Genomic DNA, 21340 nt, shown 5'->3' on the forward strand with positions numbered 1-21340 from the left:
TTCATTAAAGCTACATTAGTACAAAGATGCTGTGTGCCCTGAAAATGTTGGTGCAGAGTGGTGAATCGGTCTCTGGCAGACTTTTCAGACTAGCCCCCATGAATATATGTAACTGAGGGTGGGTGAAGGGTGGATCCTCCAAAATATAATAACCCTGATCTTGTGCCTGTACCTGTAGAGTGTCTGACTGATACTGGGAGAGTGTGTGGAGTGGCAGATGGGGCAGAGTCTAGTGTGGCTCATATGCAGAGAGCATAAGTGAGATGTGGTCTCTGGCCCGTAACCTAAGTGCAGAGGAACATCAGATCTTTGTCTTCAGTGGACTGGGATTGTAGTTTAAATGCTGGTAAGTACTGTAGACTTCTCTGGGAGAGAATAGTGATCTGAAGCCCATAGCTGAAGGTTAGACAGGTAATGATGGTTGCGGAGGAGGTGGGCAGAATTTCCTTAGTTTTAGGAGGCCATTTCTTTATGACTTTGGTGTCTAGAAACCTGCTGTAGCTGGAGACACCACTGCTCCGAGCAGAGATAAACCAAGGAGAGAGAGCACTTACAAGTCTAAAACCAGGATCCCTGCCAGTCCGTGTGGATATTTTAAGAAGTCATTAACATGCAGCTGCAGACATCTGTAACTTAGCACATACAAGGTGGAATTCGTGAACTCTATGATGTTCCCCGCTGGTTGACAAAAGAGAATTCAGTAACTCCCAAACTAACTCAACAAAGTGGACAAAAATAATCAAAGCTTTTCATCCTTGCTGAGGGGAACAGAATAAATCAAGTTGGAGTTTGGAAGCAGACTGCTTCCTGAGACATGGCAAAAAAGCTAGGAAACTTTTCCAGATTAGTAAATGACGTTTTGAACAATCCCAAGATTATTGTCCAGTTAGCCCCAAAACTTACCAAAAAAAATTCTCTTCTGCAGCCAGATCACTCATGACATTTCAGACAATTTGACATGTGGTGAAATCTGAAATGATTGAGGGGGTGAAAAATGATAAATATAGAACTTTGATAGGATGCTGGAAAGTTGGATCAGTGAGTTTAAAGGCTTCTTTACTGGTTCCTGGGAAAATGCCATAAACTAATAGCCAGTTTTCTCAATGTTGTTTGAAAGGATGCCAAAAGAACCTACTCATTCATTGTATTCTCTAAACCCACAGGCACTTGCCTGTGTGGGCTTCTTATGAACTTCAAGCCCTGGCTTGTTTACAACATCAAAGTAGTCAGGCACAGTGGGGAAGAGAGTGGGGGTGTGCATGTGACCCCGCAAAGCAAGACAAATCTTGTGGGCCAGATTCTCAGCCGGTGTAAATCAGGGTAGCCCTTGAAGTCAACTGAGCTGTGGCGATGTACATCGTCTGAATATCTAGTCCTGTAGGTCTAACTTGAGACTTCCTCGCTTTGAATGTCCATGTGACTCCTTGTAACTCCTTGATAGAAAGCAAAACGTTTTAAGAAAGCATTTACATTAGCTCTTAATTTCATCAGACTGTAACTGCATTCATTGATTCAATGTTCACAGCTTCAAAATGTTGCTTACCTTAGCACGCAGCTGCCCAAACAGCCACACTGACCTTTCAAGAACATGAGATCTGCCTATAGTCCATCTAGCCCAATACCCTGTATTCCAACAGTGGCCAATGCCAGGTGCTTCCAAGGGAATGAACAGAACAGGGCAAAAATCTTTTTTTTTTTAAATCTAGTTTAGGGCGAAAAGGAAGAGTAATTAAAAAATTCAAGATATTTAATTATTTTTCATATACTTTTCACTCTCTTTAAGTGATGCAGCATGGACACCCCTGGATCTGCCTTCACTGATCCTTGAACATATTCCAGTTCAGCGAGAACAGATCTTTTGGAAGGTGCTCTTGGTGTTGCCAAGTTACGAAGGATGTCCAGCAGAGGATCCCAGCCAGTAAGCAGAGGAGCCAACCGGTGTTTCCTTGCATGTCATGGAGACAGAATGGAGGCAGGGATGGGTTTGTACTGTCACTGAAATGTAGCTCCCCATGTCCTGGGTAGAAAGAAAGGCAATGAATGACAGGACAAAGGGGTGAAATATTGGTCAGGTAGAATGTCCCCGATTTATTTAGCTAAATCTTCAATGTGTTCTAGCTCCTTTCTAAAGTTAGTAACTCTGCTGCAGAGAGGTGAAATTCCTTACCCTTTGCTGGCGATGGACCCACATTCCCTTTCTCACCCCTCACATCTTGTCATAGATAAATATCTCCATATCCTAGGACTGTTGTTACATACCCCATACATTAAAAGAACATTAACATTGCAAAGTCAAGCACTTGAAATCCAGGAAATGCGAGAATTGAGAACTTTAATCCTGCTCCAGGTGTGTATGGGTTTTGACGCAGTCTTGTCCAGCTTCACATAGGAAGTCTGTGGCAGAGAGCGGGAGTAGAACCCAACTCTCTTGGATCCAGTCCGGTGCCTTCAACCCAACAGAATCTCCTCACAACTCTGTGCCCCATTCACTGTCCACCCTGTGCACTGAATGAGGCAAGGGTCTATGGAACAAACATGGGATTGTTGGTAAGACTGTATCATAATGCATATGCACAAGGGGGATGAGTTAAGGTGGCATGGGAAACCTTTATTTTGACATTTACTAACTTGGAGTGTTTGACTTTACAACATTAATGTTCTTTCATTATAGTTTTCTGTGATATTTTCTGTTGATTCATTCATTCGAAGGACAGAAGGAGCCATCGTGATAATCTTATCTAACCGCCTGTGCAACACATGCCATAGAATTTCACCCAACAGTTCCTGCAGCGTGCCCAGTAATTTGTGGTTGAACCTGGAGTGTATCTTTTAGAAAGATAGCCAGTCTTGTTTTCAAAGCTTTAAAATGATGGAGAATCCACCGGGTCCCTTGGTAAGCTGTTCTATTAGTTGATTGCTGTCCCTGTTTTAAAAAAAAAAAAAATTAAATTGCACCTGTATGAAACGCATATGTAATTTCCTACCTTTTTAAAAAAGTTAACTGTAAAAACAGAAATTCCATCATGTGGGACAATAGCAACCCCATATTGACCCCTGCAATGGTCATCAATGAGTTTGCAAGCAGGACAGTTGGATTCACAGCATGGGCCAATAAATGGTAGCAGTAATAGTCTGTTATCCCCTTTATGAATCAACCACTAGCAGGAGATGTATGACTCTAAGAGCCCTTACTACCAAGGCATACAGTGCACTGACTCTCAGGAGGCTAGCCAGCTCACTGCACCCAACACTCTGCTGTCATGATACTTATACAAAAGGTATTGTGTTAAGGTATCGTCTGAAGGCTGGTGATTAGTATAATTGTAAAATGCATGTGTCAGTGTATTATGTGAAGTTATGAACTCCCTCTGTATGATGTTACTAGAACACGTTCAAGACCAGATTGTCTAGTCCAGGTAAAGGTGATTAACAGATCTGGCCCAGACAGAGAAATGTAGGTTTACCTCAGTTTATATATTACAGTATCAGTAAATGAAGCCAGCAGAGGGTTAACCTGATTCTGAGACAGAGAGTTAGCATAGTTCCTGCTCCCAAGAGAGAGACAGGAGACTGAATCCGCGGGAGGCCTTCCTGATTTGTAAAACAAAGCCAGTCCCTTTGGGAATGTCAGCAACAGAGAGAGACTCCATCTTTGTCCTTCACCTTAGGACACAAAAAACCAAGCGATTTGATCTCTCTGATCTTCCTATGTGATGTTGGCCAGTAAAAGCTGGAAAGGGGACTGTGTGTGAGAGAAACCATCTTGAACAAAGACTATCTTTCCAGATTAAGTTTAGTCTTTTAGATGCGTGTTTGCTTGTAACCATTTCTACCTTTATCCCTTTTACTCAGTATCATTTAATCCATGTTCTTTGGTTGTTAAAATATTTTGCTTTCATTATAACTCGTCGGTGTTGGGAAAGTTCAGTGAAGTGTGTGCTTCAGAAAGCTGACAGGTTGGAGTGTTTCACTGTCTATGAAGAGGCACAAATTTCACACTTTTTCTGGGACTGGTCCCTGGAGGAGGACGATTTTAGTAGCAAGCTTCCAAAATGTTCAACTGATCATGTGCAAATGGCAATTTTCAGAGGCTTATAACTGAGATAAATCTGGATGGATTTTCCTGGGGACCTGTAGGACTATCTCCCTGCTAAACTTCAAGTTGGCAAAGCTACCTATTTTCCCCTAGCTTCATTCACAGAAACTGTTGAGCCATTTTGCATGAACGAACGAACGAACAAACAAACAAACGTGAGGCAGACATCTGGCATGGAAAGTTTTAACCCAAATAATTAAACTTTGGCAAAGTTCTAAGCAACTGGAAATTGGGGTTTATAATGGAGAGTGGTCGCTTAACTATAGACTTTGCTGCGAGTGCCACTGATCATATCAAATGAAAAAGATGGTTTCTTTTTTGTTCACAGGGTACTAGCGGATTGGTTGAAAGCCAAATTTATGGGAGATAAAAGATCAAAGGATATGATCTCCAACACAGAGGAGAGAGTCCAGACACTTGCACTGTTTAACTCTTTTGGAATGCAAGGAGATCGGGCTGTTTGTGTCAACTTGTGTATAAAGGTATGTTAGAGCATTCTATTAGCTGTGTGCTGCTTCCTGGTCCCATCACCTCTCTGATGCTAAGGGATGCTTTGCCAAGGCTATCAGTGTCTGGTGTCATCTGCAAGCGCATCACCATTTACAAAGTCATATCAGTCAGGGAGTCTCAGTAGTTCATTTTTTTTAACCCTATTCAAAGCTTTATAGTCCGGTTTAGCAGAATTCAGTTTTTATTTTTTCTTTTGTAATTTTGATGGATAATATCAATGTTTATTTTAAAGCTTTTAAAAAAAATTCATCTATTTAAATCTTCACAGTTGTGGCAAAATATGGGGGCTCAGGCAATGGGGGTGGACAGACAATTATTTATTGACTGTAGACATTGAGACTTAAAACTTTATAATCGTTAAATGCAAATTTTCAGCATAATATTTCAAAATTTTAGCCTTAAACTCTAGTAGGTTCTCAAGCAGCATTTTTCTTACTTGTCTATCTGTAAATTTTGATTATGGATGGAAATATTTTCCCATTGGTTTGTGTACAGCGAAATCTATCTTTAGAGACATTTATCGATAAAAATATTATTCTAAAATGTATCTTTTTGTGAAAAATGGTTTGAAATTGAAATTGAATTTTTTTATTTTTTGTTTTCCCTATTTTTTCCTTTCCTTTTCCTCTTTTTTCTTTTCTGTTGTAATTTTTCATTTATTTTTTTCAGTCCTTTTCAAGAATTGAAAACTACAATGTGATTGGATAACGAGGGTGCCAAATTAAGGTTTCACAGGCAGCTTTAATCCTGGCGTTTCCTAGCTTTTGAGTGCTTGACTTGGCAACCTAAATAAAATTCCTTTTATGAAGTTTTTATGTGATGTGTGTGTGTGTGTATATATATATATATATGATGTGCCATTATTCAATGACTCGCTCATTTTTCTCTCCCTCCCCCACAAGCCTTTTTTCCCCTTCCCATAAAGTTCCCAGGAAGGAGCCTCCCATCAGAAACGCTATTGCTAGCTTGGTCTTTGAACCCCTCTTGTTTGTTGTAACTGAATTGTCTCCTTTGTGCTTGCGCAGGTGGCCCATGGCACCCTCAGTGACTCGCAGCTTGACGTGGCTGAGGCACAGAAGGATCTGCTTGGAACTAGTGGTCTTGTTCTCCTGCTGCCCCCTAGAGTGAGGAGCGAAGATATGGCTGAGGAGGATGTTTACTGGCTTTCAGCTTTGTTGCAGTTGAAACAGCTCCTTCAGGCGAAGCCTTTCCATCCAATAGTACCTCTGGTGGTTCTAGTCCCTACGCGGGGAGAAGAGGCCACAGAGAAGGAAGTAGAAGAGGGTGTGTGATTTTTCTGTGCCTTGAAATAATTATTAATATTTAGGATTATGCCCAAGGCAGAGAATGAGCAATAAATGTGTTCCTCCAAATGCAGCATTTGGCTAAGAGCTATAGATGTGAGATGGAAGGATCCTCTGATCTCTAACACGAATCCAGAGAGCCTTTGGAAAGAGACTGTAAACTGAAAAGGAAAACCAAGTACTAGGATTTTTTTTTTCTTCAAGGATTTCAGTTTTACTTTGCATGTAATGTTTTGTTGCTACAGTGTGGGAAAAGAATGGGGCAGTCGGAGAAGTAGTAAATCTCTGCTCTCAATGGGAATAGGCTGAATAGGAGAATTTCTTTTTTTTTTTCTGCTGTTGTCTGTGTATGAATAATGAAAAATGCTGCTATTTCAGCTATTGCTTTTCCTTTAAAGGTTTGATGCTGCAGGATTTGATTTCAGCTCAGCTTATTTCAGACTACATTATTGTTGAGATTCCAGATTCTATCAGTGACTTGCAAGGCACCAACAGGGTAGGAGCAGTAGTTCCAAAATTAAATATTCAAAAGCTTATCCCTAAGGTCTCTACTACCTCCGTTGTTCACATCGGGTGAGGAATGTTCTCCACATGGTCAATAACTCTGCATTTTAAGCTACCCCTCTGAGTTTTGTTTTGTGGGTTGTTTTTCCCATTGCTAAAACTGAGCTTTATCATAGTTTATGCACAGAAAACTGAGGTCCTACTGAACCAACCTTTGGCCAGAGTGGCTAGAGTTATGTTTCAGAAGATATTGTTATTTAAAATATTAGAAAATAGCACAAATATTTTCAGCTAAAGCTCCAGCCCCAACCTTAACTCTGCCCATCTGCCAATATTCCTGCCTGTCCTCTACGTATGGTCTGGAGACCATATGTATGGAGTATGTCTTCAGTGGCAGGATAATATAATCCACAGCTGTCTCCACCTTATATTGGCAAAAGGGGGGGTGTCTCTGCTATTTAACCAAACAATGTTATGGTGGATTAAGGGCAAACCTTTGTATCATAGAATTGTAGGAGTGGAAGGGACTTTGAGAGGTCATCCTGTCCAGACCCTTGCCCTCATGGCAGGACTAACTATTATCTAGCCCATCCCTGACAGGTGTTTATCTAACCTGCTCTTTAAAACCTCCAATGATGGAGATTCCACAACCTCCCTAGGCAATTTATTCCAGTGCTTACCTACCCAGACAGGAAGTTTTTCCGAATGTCCAGCCTAAACCTCCCTTGCTGCAATTTAAGCCCATTGCTCCTTGTCCTAGCCTCAGAGGTTAACAAGAACTATTTTTCTCCCTCCTCCTTGTAACAACCTTTTATGTACTTGGAAACTGTCAGTGTTCCTTAGGATTTGCATCCTGAGCTGGAAAGGATCCTGTGCAGGTCGTGCTCAGCTGATAGTTCTGCATACTCTGTTCACCTCCCAATACCCTCTACATTGAATGGGAGAGGTGCTTTTGTCCTTCTCCCCACACAGGGGATCTTGTCTGGCCACTTCCATAACTGAGCCTAAAGGAGTCAGAATGTACCCAGTACATTTCCTGTTCTTCCCCTCTGCGTTTTACATAGATTAATAGACTCTGAGTCTAGAAGGACCATTAGTCTAAACCTTCTCTGTAACACAAGCCAGAGGAAGCCACCCAGTGGTTCCTGCATGAAGCCCAGGAGCTTACATTGAGCTAGAGTGTGTCTTTAGGAAAGACACAACTCCAAGTGACAGAGAATCTGCCCCAAACTTTGATGATCTGCCCCAATGGCTAAATTAACTTGTCATAACATCTGCACCTTTATTTCCATTGTGACCATGGCTGAGTTCAACTTTCAGCCATTGGATCTCATAATGCTTTTGTCTTCTAGAGCCCTTTGCTATCAGATAGCTTCTTTCTGTGTGGGGAATTTCAGACTATTCCAGTCACCAGGGCTGAGGTTCAGGGAGTCGAGCCATGCTGCCTGGAAAGCAGAATGCAAAACCCCATTCTGGAAATCATCAGTTGGGAACAGTCACCAATGGATTCTGTGCCAATATCTGTTTTCAGCTCTGACCATGGTGTGCTTGTGTGGGGTGGGAATTAAGGTTGTTTCATGGAGGTAGAGTAAATTAATGGTGCTGCAAAATTTAGCAGTTGCTGCTGTGAATGTCACAGTTGTTGCTGTGGGATTTGTTCACATTGTACCGCGGAGTATGAAACCAACAGGGCTGCAGGATTGAGTCCTTAGGGTCACTAGTTAATATTGAGCAGAGCTTCTGAAACGGCCTGGCTGACTGGTTTGTCCTGTCAATGTTTGTGCCATAGCTCTCCGAGGCAGTGCGATGGCTGCTTTCCCAGTGCCCCAGCTCCCCACAGCTCAGCTGCCAGACCCTCCAGCAGTTCATCGAGGATGGGGTTAGCCGTGAGTTCAGCGGGCGCTTCTACCATGACCAGCGGGAGAGACGTTTGGCCGGCCTGCCCTCCCAGGAGCCCAGCGCTATCATTGAGCTGTACAACAACGTACTGCAGTTCCTGTCTGGGGTGGTTTCCTCCGAACAGCTCTGTGACCAGTCCTGGCCTGTCACTGAGTTCGTGGAGCCTGGCGGCAATAAGCTGCTTCCTCACCTCCAGTGGAACACACTGGATCACCTGGGCTGGCTGAGGAAGGCCGTGCTGTCCTTCCAGATCCCGCACATGGACCTTCCTCCTCAAGGGGGTATGTAGTTCGCACCGGCAGAAAGCTGCATCTCAAGGCGCTTTAGTATCAGGATACAAAGTCTGTCTCTTTGCCAACAAATGTCTCTCCTCTTACATTTAAAATGTGCTTCAGCCTTTTTGTATCCAAATCTAGCCATAAATCTCATGGTTTGTTCTGTACCCTGAGTGCATGTGTCTCCTGCATTATGCACATTAGCCGGATCGTGATCTTGGCTCAGTCCTGGAGGGAGGGGATTGCAGCAGGTTCAGACTGCGGTGTATCAGCAGAGCTGAGTTTGGGAAAGCCTTCCCGCAGTGCGGTGGACTGGCCATTGCTGCTCCTCCCTGGCTGGAATGCCCAGTCCAAACAATCACTCGCTGGAGATTATGCCAACCGGTTGCGTATGCTGTCTTTGTTCAGCTCCCTGGCGTCCTGTCTGCTCCATGATTTTCCAGTACGTGTCCCAGATCGCCAGCTCTCCCCAGACCCAGCCGATACTCCAGTCTCAAGTGGAGAACCTGCTGAGCAGAACCTATTGCAAATGGCGGGGCAGGCTGTTTGCCAGCTCAGAAGATGATGGACCTGCAGTTGACGAAATCCCCTGGGATGAGATCTTTGCGCTGTGCATTGATCATAAACTGAGAGACTGGAAACGCCCCCGGCTGCCTGTCATACCAGGTATTCAGTGTTCTGAGGTGGGCTGGTCTGTGCTTTGTTACATACTGCTCTCTTGTTCTGTTACATTTAACACCGCGTTGCTTGTGGACCCGTCCCCATGGTATCCAGAGGCAGTGTATAGCATTAGCATGGCATATTGTCTGGGAGCTCAGTAGTTTGAGCATTGGCCTGCTAAACCCAGGGTTGTGAGTTCAATATAGGGATCTGGGGCAAAAATCTGTCTGGGGATTGGTCCTGCTTTGAGCAGGGGGTTGGACTAGATGGCCTCCTGAGGTCCCTTCCAACCCTGATATTCTATTCCCGCTGCTCTCTGCGGTGGGATGATTGTGGGTGTGTCTGCATTTGCTGCACATCCATTGGCCAGCCATGGGACTTGCTCTTCCTGAGCCCATGGCAAGCTAGAACTCTGCCCAGCATTGCTCCTCATGCTTGCATGGAGGAATATGTCCAGAACCTGTCCAGTCCAGTGCAAATCTGATTAAGCTATAAGCCAATTTTGGCCTCATACACTTAGCTCCATTCAAATTAGCAGAGGTTCCATGCACCTTTCTGAGGGCAGAATTTGGCCCCAACGTTGAAATTGCCAGGCATTGTTTTGCCCAGTGACATTGTTCAGCTCTTGCTCAGACCTGTAGCCAGTGACCTTTCATCTACCATGCCTCCCTGAAATCTGACTCCTGGGTTCAGGCACTGAGGATGTGCGCTGAGAATTGATGATGGAGATATAATAATATTAGCACACCCTTAGAATTAGTAGTATCACTGTTTTGCCGTATTCCAGCAAACAGAAATAAGGACAAAATGTGGATGGTTGTTCAGTGTGGTAAGCGAAATGCAGAAAGAATGAACTCATTGGTGTGCTGTGGGGCCTAGGTGTGAATATCCTCCCTGAAAGATGTGCAGGCTGTTGCAAATAGAGCAGGCTTGAGAGGCTGATGTGTCTGCGAGTACACGGCCGACACATCTCAGCCTAAGGTTCAGAGCAGGTAGGTAAACTCTGGCGACTTGCTAGTTTTAGATAAACCAGTAAAACCTGCTGCTATGAATAAGCATTACTGGCGAGAGGAGTTGAGGCACAAATCTCCTTGGGCCGACCTCCTTCCAGAGAAATTGCAGATGGATTCAAAGTAAAAGGTGTTTTCTGCATGAGAAACACCAGTCTACATTTCAGGGTAAAAATACTGTTGCTGAATTGAGCATTGATGCCTTGCACATGGTGGGGTTGGGTGCGCTGGGATGTTAAAAGTGAAGATAAAGCAATGTTTTACAGTAACCCCAACTGTCCCATCTGGAATTGCCTGGATATTGAATCAGGCCCAAAAGGCACACTACTGCAAGTTCTGTCTATTCCACACATCTAACTCCTCGCAATCTTCAAAACTTAAGGCACAGTTTCCATGAGCTATGTTTTAATGTTGTATTTCTCTTGACGCTGAAAGCCTGTATTGATCCTGACTTGATCTTTAATGTTTGTTTGTCTATAGAAGCAGTGACTGAAGATGGCCAGATATATGTCTATTTCTTTAAGGAACATTTGAAAACCTTCACTCTTCCTTTTTCATGGGAGCGGGCCAGACTGCAAACACAGAAAGAGATCCAGCAGGGACACACAAGGCAAGATGATTTTTTAAATTTGTCATGATAAATAGCATGACTATATCTTCATAAATTGCACTGACATAGCTATTTGAGTAGGCACCGTGCAAACTGGGAAATTGCACAGGATCTTCAAGATTGCATAGGGTGGTTTTTTTGTTTTCCCAATGCTCTTCATATTTCTATAATGAAAAATGGATACTTTCTTTGGAAAGACATACTACATTACAGCCCTATCCAGAAATCACAGTGCAGACTTGTTAGGTTTTTCCAAAGCTTCTCTCATGTCTTATGATGAAATAGATTAAAGCATTTTAACTCCTACTAAACATGAAATGATTTACTTCTGGCTGCACAAAATATAGAGGAAGATAATGTTAATTAGGGGGTCTGGTGACATTATACACCACGGAGTAATAGCCTTAATAGAGTGCTAATTGTATGTCACTATTCTATCCAATGTCAGTCCGTTACATGTCTGTTACAAGCTCTGCTATGTGTAAAGGAACCGTCCGTGCTGTCTTCTCCATCAAAATGAATTACAGGTTGTGTCTTGCAGCACCAGACTCTTTGGCCTATTCAGAAGAGTGAATGCCTTTAATGAAGTGTTGGAAGGCAGGATCCCATTGTGCTGTTTGTCAGCCTGGGTCAAAAGCTGCTTTTTATTCACATCCCTTATTTTAAATGCATTTCCCAGCAGTTGCGTCCCAGAGGAGGCCCTGTCCTTTGCTTGCAGGGTGGAGTGGCAAAGGCCCTTTGATAAGAAAAGAGGCAGAGGAGCTGACGGTAGGAGCAAGTGTGTCAGGGGCACAGAGCTGGTGTCTGGGGTGGATGGTATCCCTCTAGAGGAGCGAGCCCCTAGCAATCTGCTCACCACTGTCTTGCTGTCTCCAGAAGGGATAGGATGAAGCCGGGGCTAGCGTTTCTCGTCAGAGCGCTGGCTGCACTCGGGTGTGGTCTACACTACAAAGTTAGATCGATGCATGGCAGTTGTGCGTGTGCCTATGCTGAAATTTGTCTCTCACCAGTGTAAGCACCCCATTACGCTGACATAGTAACACCACCTCCCGAGCGGCGTAGAGTCACGGTCAATGGACTTTAGGCAACACAGTGCGAGTGTAGACACTGTTACTTAGATCAACCTTCACTGTCCTCCAGCAGCTGTCCCACAATGCCCCCCACTGACTGCTCTGGTCACCATTGTGAACGCCACTGCCCAGGGGTCACGGAGACAGAACCTCCACTTCCCCGCCACCATTTAAAGCCTTGCAGATTTTTGAAGTTCCTTTTCCTGATTGCCTGGTTTAATGAGCACACTGAGCAGCTCTCCATTGTTGAGTTCAACTACCTAGCTGACCATGCTGGCTACATGCTCCAGACTCGCTGCTGCCTGGAGTAGTCAGGAGATATTGGCTGTCCTGCGCCTGTCAGGAGAAGAGGCTGTGCAGGCACAGCTCTGAACCGGGGGAAGAAACATTGACACCTACAAGCAGATTGCTCAGGGGATGCAGGAGAAGGGGTATGACAGGGACCAGCAGGAGTGCCATGAGAAAGCCAAGAAGCTGCAGCAAGCCTACCAGAAGGCCAAGGAGGTCAACAGTCGATCCAATGTGGAGCTGCCACTTTTACAAAGAGCTGCACGTCATACTTGGCAGAGACCCAACCACCGTCACCTCAGAGCATCCTAAATATCTCCAAGGAGCCCAAGTCATAGGCCCCTGCTGTGAACAGAGAGGAGGAGTGTGCGGGACAGGCGACCACAGGATCCAGCTATGCATTGAGCCAGGACCTGTTTTTGACTCCACTGCAGTCCAGCCAATTGAGCCTGGGTGAGCCTGATGCAGGTGAAGGGGCTCCATGAACGCCACCAACAGCCTTGAATTGGTTCTCCACAGCCATGTGTCCTCCAAGGAATTGTGATGGGGCTTGCGGCTCTGCAAATACTCCAGGATCATGCGTCCTGTGCTCGCAATGCTCATGACAGTAGTGCAGAGCTGTGCGGGCTCCATGCGTCTGTCAGAGATGACAGACAGAGAGAGGCCACCCAGGTTTGTGGCATTTTGAAAAAAAGAGTGCAAAAATTATGGGAAACGGACAATATTATGGAACAGAGACCGTTGCAAACTGGGAAGCAGACCCCTGCGTGGCTCATTGAGGCCCCATCATGCATTGCCAAAACTTCCTAAAAGACAGTGCACTGAACGGTGGCGAGTTGCACACTGAGGTACCCACCCATGGTGCCCTGCACTCCGCATCGACACAAGCACTCCTGACGAGTACGTGCACTGCCAACAGATGGCACCAAGTTCGCATACGCACAAGCACTGTACTAACCGTGGTGGCTGAATGCCAATGTAACTTGAGTCAGAATAAGTTTGTAGTGTAGACATGGCCTCAGAGTCCAAGTAGCATGCGCGGCCTCAGGTATCTTTCCTTAGATGAAACCCACTCCTGAGTTGGGGCCTACAGACTCCTTGCCCCACTCAGATCCCAAGTTCGCTTTATTTTCAGGGCCTAAGTGGCATGTGGGTTATGCAGAGGCCTCGTGCTGAACCCTCCGTACAGGGGGATTTCATCCCCAGCGAATGTGATTATTTCCTTAGTTCCTGCTATTTCTGAATTCCAGCCAGCCAGGAGCGTACTGGCTTTGGCTTTCCTCCCTCCCACTAAAATACTTTCCTCTTCCAGGTCAAGGATACGCTCTCCTCAGTCATTTGCAAAACATTATCCCATTTTGCTGCCTCGAACTGAGCGTGTCGGCCTGGGGGATCAGGAAACGAGGATTCCCAGTGCAGCAGATCTAACGCACGTGGCCTCGGCCCAGGAGCGCCTCCCAGAGCGCCTGGCTGCTAAGCTGGAGCTGGAGAAGAGAGAGCACAGGAGGTAAGTGACAGGAACTGCACAGACCTTTCCTAGCAGACTCATTGCTGGCTCTGCAGGGTGCTGGGGTTCATGAACAGAGAGTTGGCGTCTCTGTATGAAGCTGAGCTTTAGTGGTTTCATGGAGGAACCCAGATTATTGCTGACAATCTCTCCTTTGCGTAAAGTTTCTGTGTCCTTCTTCCCCCTCCCCCTCCGCTCCTCAGCTATCAGAAACAGGGCTGGTTCTAGGGGCAGGCAAGCAGACCCTGGGCACCAATTTCTTGGGGGTGCTCAGTTGTTTTTTCCCTTCAGCTGCTTGGGAGGTGGGTGCCAAAAACGTTTTCTGCCCGGGCCAGCAAAACAGCTAGGGCCGTTCCTGATCAGAAACATAATCATGTGGGCACTGTGGGGTTTGAGGTCCAGCTAATGGCTGTCACCAACAGTAAGACCATCGGTACTATAGCAAGGCTGAGTGCAGCAAAAGAGGAGGAATTTCCATGAGCCCGTAGGGTACCAGGAGCGAAATCATAAAACTTAACCCAGGATTCTTTGAGAGGTGTGAACCTACCAACCAAATCTCAGCACGAGCCCTCATGCTATTGCATGCAGTTCTGCCAGTCATCCGGCCAGGCCTTCAGCTCTTCTTCCCGCCCTTCTCTGTAGCTATGGGAACAGTTTGACAGCTGAGGCTGGATCCCAAAGCAAGGCCCTCCACAATGACGTGACCTCACCTTAGTGGGTGAAGCACTAGCACTGCTGTGCCAGACACAGGCAGGGGTTGTTTGACCAGTGAGAGCGCTCCATGCTGTATATCAGTCAGTTGGAAGGGATTTCTAGGGTAAAGGCAGAGTGCTCTGTACATTGCCCCTGTCACTTCACCTTGCCATGTGCAGTTCCTTGCCTGTGAGATCAGGAGAAGATTAATGTATCTCCCTGTTGTCTCCCACTGATCTTTTCTGTCTGGGATCCTGGAACAGGTTAGATAGTACATTGGGCTGTTTCCCACGTTTAACTGAAGGGATCCATTTCTCTAGAAGTTCCCAGGATTTGGCATCTTTCATTGCTTCGAGGAAGCCAATAACTTGAGCTCTGATCTGATGGCTAAGTAATACCCCAAGAATTTGGATTCCTCCAGTGGCATTGCTAATCCTGATTCTGCGCCCTGCTTTTTTGTTCTTCTGGAGTGACTCTACCCAGCTGAGCTGATGGTTGTTGTGTGTTATTTGCTAAGGTTTGCCAAGTGAGGTGTTACTTTATATAGTTTAGGATCTATTGGTATTAAAGCTTGTTGTATGAGCATCTGTTCTAGGATCAGATGTTTTCCCTTCCCATCTTATCTACCTATGCTGGCGTGGACAGTCAGTGTCTCTGGAGTGTGCTGTCTGCCCCTGCTCGGCCGTTGGAGTACTGATTGGTGCCTTTTCTCAGGATGAGTGGGAAGAAGGGGGGTGGTCTTCAGATTAGCCATTTTACAGGGGATTTTTTCCTTGCAGCTTTGTCTGCAGTGCGCTTTGCTTGAATTGAGCCACACTGTGTGTTCAGAACATGATGGATGGAATGATTGATTACAAGCAGAGCCCACCCTCCTCGTGCGGTTAACTCTGCTCTCATCCCTGCCTCCTGGATCATTTTAAGGGGAAGTTCCCACCTTTTTCTACATCAGTGTTTCGATCACGGTCTGTTAACTAAGGGGTCAGAGGCTTCTCTCTGAACTTCATCAAACAGGAATGCATTGAATGGGGTCTCTGTAACTTAGACTGCAAACCTTCAAATGGAGGCATGCAGAGAATCCCAAATCCAAACGCCTTATGGATTGGTAGGAACAAACTCACTTATAACACTCAGGCCTGATTGAGTCTCATTAGTTAATTTTGGGAAATGGTCACTTAGTTTGGAATCCAACAAGCTACTGATTTTCTTTCTGCATATTGCCATTTTCAGGAGCCATCTGTTAGATTTAAACTTCCTTTGAAAAAACTGCCTAGGCTCATGGCCACTGAGCATCTCATCAATGCCGTCATGATTTAAAAAGAGAAACGGTGCAGTTACCCCTTTCCTGAGCCATGCTGGGCTCCCTGAACTTCTGATTTGTGCAGTGTCACTGGGGCGCTTGGGCTGTCGGTCAGACCTGATTTCCTTTTGTGCTTACATCAGCCCAGAGAATGTGCATGCTTTGGGCAGAAAAGCACAAGGTGTATAAAGCCGAGCTGCAGTTTGACTTGTGCCTATGACCTTGTTTCTTTCTAGGTTTGAGGAGCAGCTACACCAGTGGTTAGCAGAAGACTCCGAGCAGCTCCCATGCTCCTTGTCTCTTCCCCTCTACCTCCCTCAGACCCTGGTCTGTACACCTCAGGTTATCCACCCACTGAGTGAAACGCCCACGTCTCCACATCCACAGGTAAAAAAAGAGAACTTGCCATGGGAATAACAGATGTTTTTAATGGTAGAATTTCCAAGTCTGTGAATTTCTGCCTGCCTGGGAGATGGGCTCCAGCTGTCCTGGACAAGTGGGCTGCTGTGAGAATATTTCCCAGAAACACAGGATAGGCCTTGTGTTTATATGTGATATTAAACATGAGTCCTTCTGATCAGTCCATCGCATTGTCGCTGTCCCCTTTGCTATTGTACATAGTAACAGTGAGCTGAGATGTGGCACAAGAGAATAAGCCAGCCAACACTCTGCTCCACCGAGTTACAGGTGGGAGCTGGGTTGTGAGAGTGCTAGCTAGGCCCCACCCTCCTGGGAAGGGAAGTGCTCGGCAGGGCCGGCTCCAGCATTTCTGGCGCCCCAAGCAAAAAAAAAAAAAAAAAGCCGCGATCGGCGGCGGCTGTTCGGCAGCAGGTCCTTCGCTCCTAGAGGGAGTGAGGGACCTGCTGCCCCCGAATTGCCGCAGGTGCTGCCCCTCTCCCTTGGCCGCCCCAAGCACCTGCTTGTTAAGCTGGTGCCTGGAGCCGGCTCCGGTGCTCGGCCAGCACCCTAGGAGAGGCTGGTTCCGAGGTCAGGCTGTCTCCAGAGGTAGCAGAGGGCTAACTTTCCCTTGTTCCTGTTGGACAAGTGATTCTTTGACAGTAGTGCATCTTTCCCTCTGGACAGGCTGGAAGTCATGTGGAGCATGGGCATCTGGTGGAGGAGCCCGGCACCTCTCTGTCAGACAGACTGAAACGCTTACAACGGCTGATCAGAGCTAACAAGGAAGAGGAGATTGCCTGTGAGCTTCATCTATCTACCCTGCTGGACATGGTGGATGTTTAACGGGGCCCAAGCCAGCATGTAGAGCAAGAGACCTCACGGCGAAAGATTGTCCAGGATGTGGGGGTCAGACAATCAATGTCCCGAAGCAGGTGCCTATGCCAGAAACTATGCCTCTCCGCCAGGGAGGAATCGTGGCAACATACACTGGACAGGGATGGATCTTGTGCACCGTCCCTCCCCTAGCGGAGGGGGTAACTATCCACAGTCCCGCGCCTGCCCAGCCCTGCGTTTCTTGCAAGCCCATGTCTGGGTTTTGCCTGATGTCCTCCAGCGCTATAATTCCTTCACACCAAGCTGCCCTATCCCACAGGTGGGGAAACTGGTTGCATCATGACAAGCAGTGCTTCAGGCTTGGTCTGTACATTAATGTTCTCTATATAAACTCCCCCTCGCTTGCGTCCCTAGGACAGCCCCAGCAGAGAGGGGTAAACTGATTGCCGTTCAGACGCTCAGTGCCTGTAAGGGAAACAACGCAGCCCGCCCCCTTCTTTGACTGCCAGACTCCCTGCACTGCCAGCATCTTGGCTGGGCTCCCTCTTGATAGTATAGTAAGGCTGCTAAGAAAACTGTAGGCCACCAGGCTGGCAGAGTTAACACTTTAGCCTGGGATTGGATTTTGGTCTTTGCTGAAATGAGAACAAGAAAATACTGCCAGTGGGTGTACAGGAAGAAGAGCCATTCTGCTGGAATCATACAGCTCAATTTGGTTTCACTAAAAGAATGTTGTAAGGTAGGTTAGTCCTAAAGTCAGTGAGGATCCTTAGGTAGAAGAGAACAATGTGACTCTAATCTAAACACCATTAGAATATAGCTAAAAGTCACAGGCTGAGCAGTTTTGTAGTCTGTGGAAGTTGTTCTGTTCTAGTATGCTTGTGTTTTTTATTCACTGTTCTGTTGCCTTTTGAGCCTCCTAGCTGCCCACGAATATTTCCTCCCTGTTTAAGAAACATTTGGAGCATTGTTCTTGTTCTCAAGAATCCATAAGATTCCTGGACTATTGTCTCTGAATAATGCTCCATGCAAGGGGATTCTGTACTTTGTGGCCTACGTTTCGTTATGGTGACTGTTTATGGCAGATATGTACTGGAAGAGCTGCTCCCCTCTTGTGTGGAATAGTGTACTGCTGAGAACCGAGTGCCTGGGATTTTGTTTTTAAATAGCACAGGGGTATTGAGGAATTCTTTAGCAGCTGCTGTTTCTCAGCTTCTCATGAGGTTCTTGTTTTGAAAGTTGCATCGTTTTTATTTTAAAATAAAAGTATTATCTGCAGTGAACTCATGGGACAGTGTGTTTTATGACAGTATTCTAATGGACGGGTTTGTTCATGAACGAAAACCAGATTGTTTCGAGCTTGGATTGATCAGGTATCCGGAAACATGGGTATCGACAGGTTTAGCAACGAGCAGCTTCTCCTTCTTGCCCACCAATCAGAAATCAGTTGCCTATTTAAACATTTGTATTTAAAATTCTCACTGCTCCTCAAGCATTCACCCCCTGCTCCCAAGTCCCCACATTTTTCCCAGTCTCTCTTTTTAAAGTAAAGCTTTTTATTTGTCCTTAAAATGCCAATAGTAAATTTGGTTTTATCTTTTAAGCTAAAGATCTGCTGATAAAAATTGGAATATGAGGGTTTAAAAAAATGTAAGGGAGGTTGTGCTCGAAGGCTGTTCTTGCGAGTAAACTCTTCCTGCAGACCATGGAGCTAGTTTTGGATTATTTTTGAAACAGTCTAAAATGAAATTAACCAGTCCACATGCATTGTGCTCTCAGCAATGGCTCACTGGTAATGCTGTGGTTGATCTGCTCTGCATTTACAGTTAGTGTTGTAAGACTGTAAAATGGAATCAAGAAACCTGGGCACTGTTTTTGAGATCATGCTTTCAACTATGTACCAATGTAACCTTTCTATGTATATAATAAATTTTGAATGGCTTAAATTATATTGTCAAAATTTATCACTACAGAAAAATGCTTCATACTCTACATCGAATGGATTTTCTTTGCATTGAAGACTTGCAGTGTCTACACTAGAAATGCTGCAGTGACACAATTGCAGTGCTGGAGCTGTGCCGCTGAGTGTAAACGCTTCCTACAGCAACGCAAAGGGTTCTTCCTTCACTGTTATGAATCCATCTCTCTGAGGCTGTAGCTAGAGCGATGGAAAAACGACCTAGCAGTGTCTACACCAAGGCTTAGGTTGGCTTTACTACGTTTCACGGGGTGTGAAATTTTTCACAGCCCTGAGTGATGTTGCGAAGCTGACGTAACTTTGCAGTGTAGACGAGACCTTTGAAAAGATCCCCCAGAGTTTTAAGTGTGTTGACTATGCCTAATTGCTGAGAGATGATAAAGCCAATAAGTCTCTTAGCATATATGCTGCAGATGTTTGTGTTGCTGTGTTGGAAATCACTGCATTGAATGGTTCCCAATTGCATGTGCAGTCTGGGTGCACAGTCATTAAAGAAGGCTGATGCAGCTCTGGAAGGAGGGGCTGTGTGCAAGGAGGAGAGGCGTAAGAACACCCAGCCCAAAAACTACTCCCCATTCTCGCCAGCTCTGGTAGGAGCACACGGAGCCCCTGAACCCTGAGAAGCACCGTACTCAGCTGGAGAGGATAAACTGAAGGGACCTGAGTAATGAATGCAGAGTAAAGAGGGGGAAGGTTTGAGCACTCAGCCTAAAATCAAGATGTTGAGAATAAAAATCAAGGAACTGAAGGACATGAAGAGAAGAAATTCTTTATTTGCTTATACACCAATGCTAGGAGCCTGGGTAACAAACAAGAGGAATTAGAATTAGAATTGCCCATTTATGAGCATACATTTGATCTAGTTGGTGTTACTGAAACTCAGTGGGATGATTCCCATGAATGGAATGTTAAAATCAATGGCTATCACCTATTTAGGAAGGATTGATTGGGCAAAAGGGGAGGGGGAGTGGCACATTGTCAAAAATGACATTACCTTTTTCCATGTCACTGATAACTCAGAAGAAAATTATCTAGAATGCTGATGCATCAATGTCCTAACCGATAAAGCACAAGATTGGGTACCAGCTGGCATCTACTACAGACCATCAGATCACATCAGAGAGCAGGATAACCAGGAGTCTGTAGTGGGACAGTGCTGTTCAGTATATTCATACATGATCTGGAAAAGGGTAAACAATGAGGTGGCAAAATGTACACACTATACAAAATTACTCAAGATAGTTAAGTCCAAAGCAGACTGTGAAGAGCTACAAAGGGATCTCACAAAACTGGTGACTGGGCAACAACATGGCAGAGGGCATTCCGTGTTGATAAATGCAAAGTAAGGCACGTCGGAAAACATTATCCCAACAAAATGATGGGGTCTAATTAGTTGTTACCATTCAAGAAAGAGATCTTGGAGTCACTGTGGATAGTTCTCTGAAAACATCCGCTCTATGCGCAGCAGTAGTCAAAAAAGCTACCAATGTTAGGAAATATTAGGAAAGGGATAGATAATAAGACAGAAAATATCATATTGCCTCTCTATAAATCCACGGTACTCCCACATCTTGAATATTATGCACAGATCTCGTCACCTCATCTCAAAAAAAGATATATTGGAATTGGAGAAGGGCAACGAAAATGATGGTATGGAACAGCTTCTATATGAGGAGAGATTAAAAAGATTGGGACTTTTCAGCTTGGAAAAGAGATGACTAAGGGGGGTATGATAGAGATCTATAAACTCATAATTGGTGTGGAAAACATGAATAAGGAAATGTTATTTACTCCTTCATCTAACACAAGAACTAAGAGTCACCTAATAGAATTTATAGGCAGCAGATTTAAAACAAACAAAAGGAAGTATTTCTTCACACAACTCTCAGTCCACCTATGGAAAACTTTGCCATGGGATGTTGTGAAGGCCAAAACTATAACATGGTTCAAAACAGAGCTAGGAGGATAGGTTCATTAAGCTGAGTGGGCAGGGATCGCAACACCATGCTCTGAGTGTCCCTAGTCTCTGTTTGCCAGATGCTGGGAGTGGGCAACAGGGGATGGAGCCCTTGATGATGACCTGTTCTGGTCATTCTCTCTGAAGCACCTGGCATTGACCACTGTGGGAAGACTGGATACTGGGCTAGATGGGCCATTGGTCTGACCCAGCATAGCAGCTCTTATGTCCACACATAATTGCTGTGATCAATCCATCCCCCAAGACTCATCTATACCTGAGAAGGGAGAGGGTAGTTTTGGGTGCACTTAATCATCTCAGAGCCATTCTATTGATAATTTGCCCTCTTGATAGCTGGTATAAATGCACCCCTTGCTGGTGGCAATTTTTCTCTCTGTTTGCCTGCCTGGAAACACCCACCAAAGTAATTCTGGAAGTGTTGTAGTGTT

The 21340-nt window shown here is 45.3% G+C and overlaps 1 protein-coding gene across 1 annotated transcript in view; it reads left to right on the top strand.

Moving 5' to 3' along the window:
- Positions 1–18902, top strand: part of MCM3AP (minichromosome maintenance complex component 3 associated protein) — a 72700-nt gene extending 53798 nt beyond the window's left edge. The window contains exons 20-29 of the mRNA XM_024201211.3: positions 1784–1918; positions 4425–4578; positions 5632–5890; positions 6309–6406; positions 8204–8594; positions 8997–9254; positions 10739–10868; positions 13539–13733; positions 15960–16110; positions 16807–18902. Of these exons, the coding sequence (XP_024056979.2) occupies positions 1784–1918; positions 4425–4578; positions 5632–5890; positions 6309–6406; positions 8204–8594; positions 8997–9254; positions 10739–10868; positions 13539–13733; positions 15960–16110; positions 16807–16965 (1930 nt within the window). The 3' untranslated portion in view covers positions 16966–18902. The remainder of the gene's footprint in view (positions 1–1783; positions 1919–4424; positions 4579–5631; positions 5891–6308; positions 6407–8203; positions 8595–8996; positions 9255–10738; positions 10869–13538; positions 13734–15959; positions 16111–16806) is intronic.
- The last annotated feature ends 2438 nt before the right edge of the window (positions 18903–21340 follow it).

The sequence above is a fragment of the Terrapene carolina genome, unplaced genomic scaffold (assembly GCF_002925995.2).
Source record: "Terrapene carolina triunguis isolate 2854851 unplaced genomic scaffold, T_m_triunguis-2.0 Scaffold391, whole genome shotgun sequence".
Lineage (NCBI taxonomy): Eukaryota > Metazoa > Chordata > Testudines > Emydidae > Terrapene > Terrapene triunguis.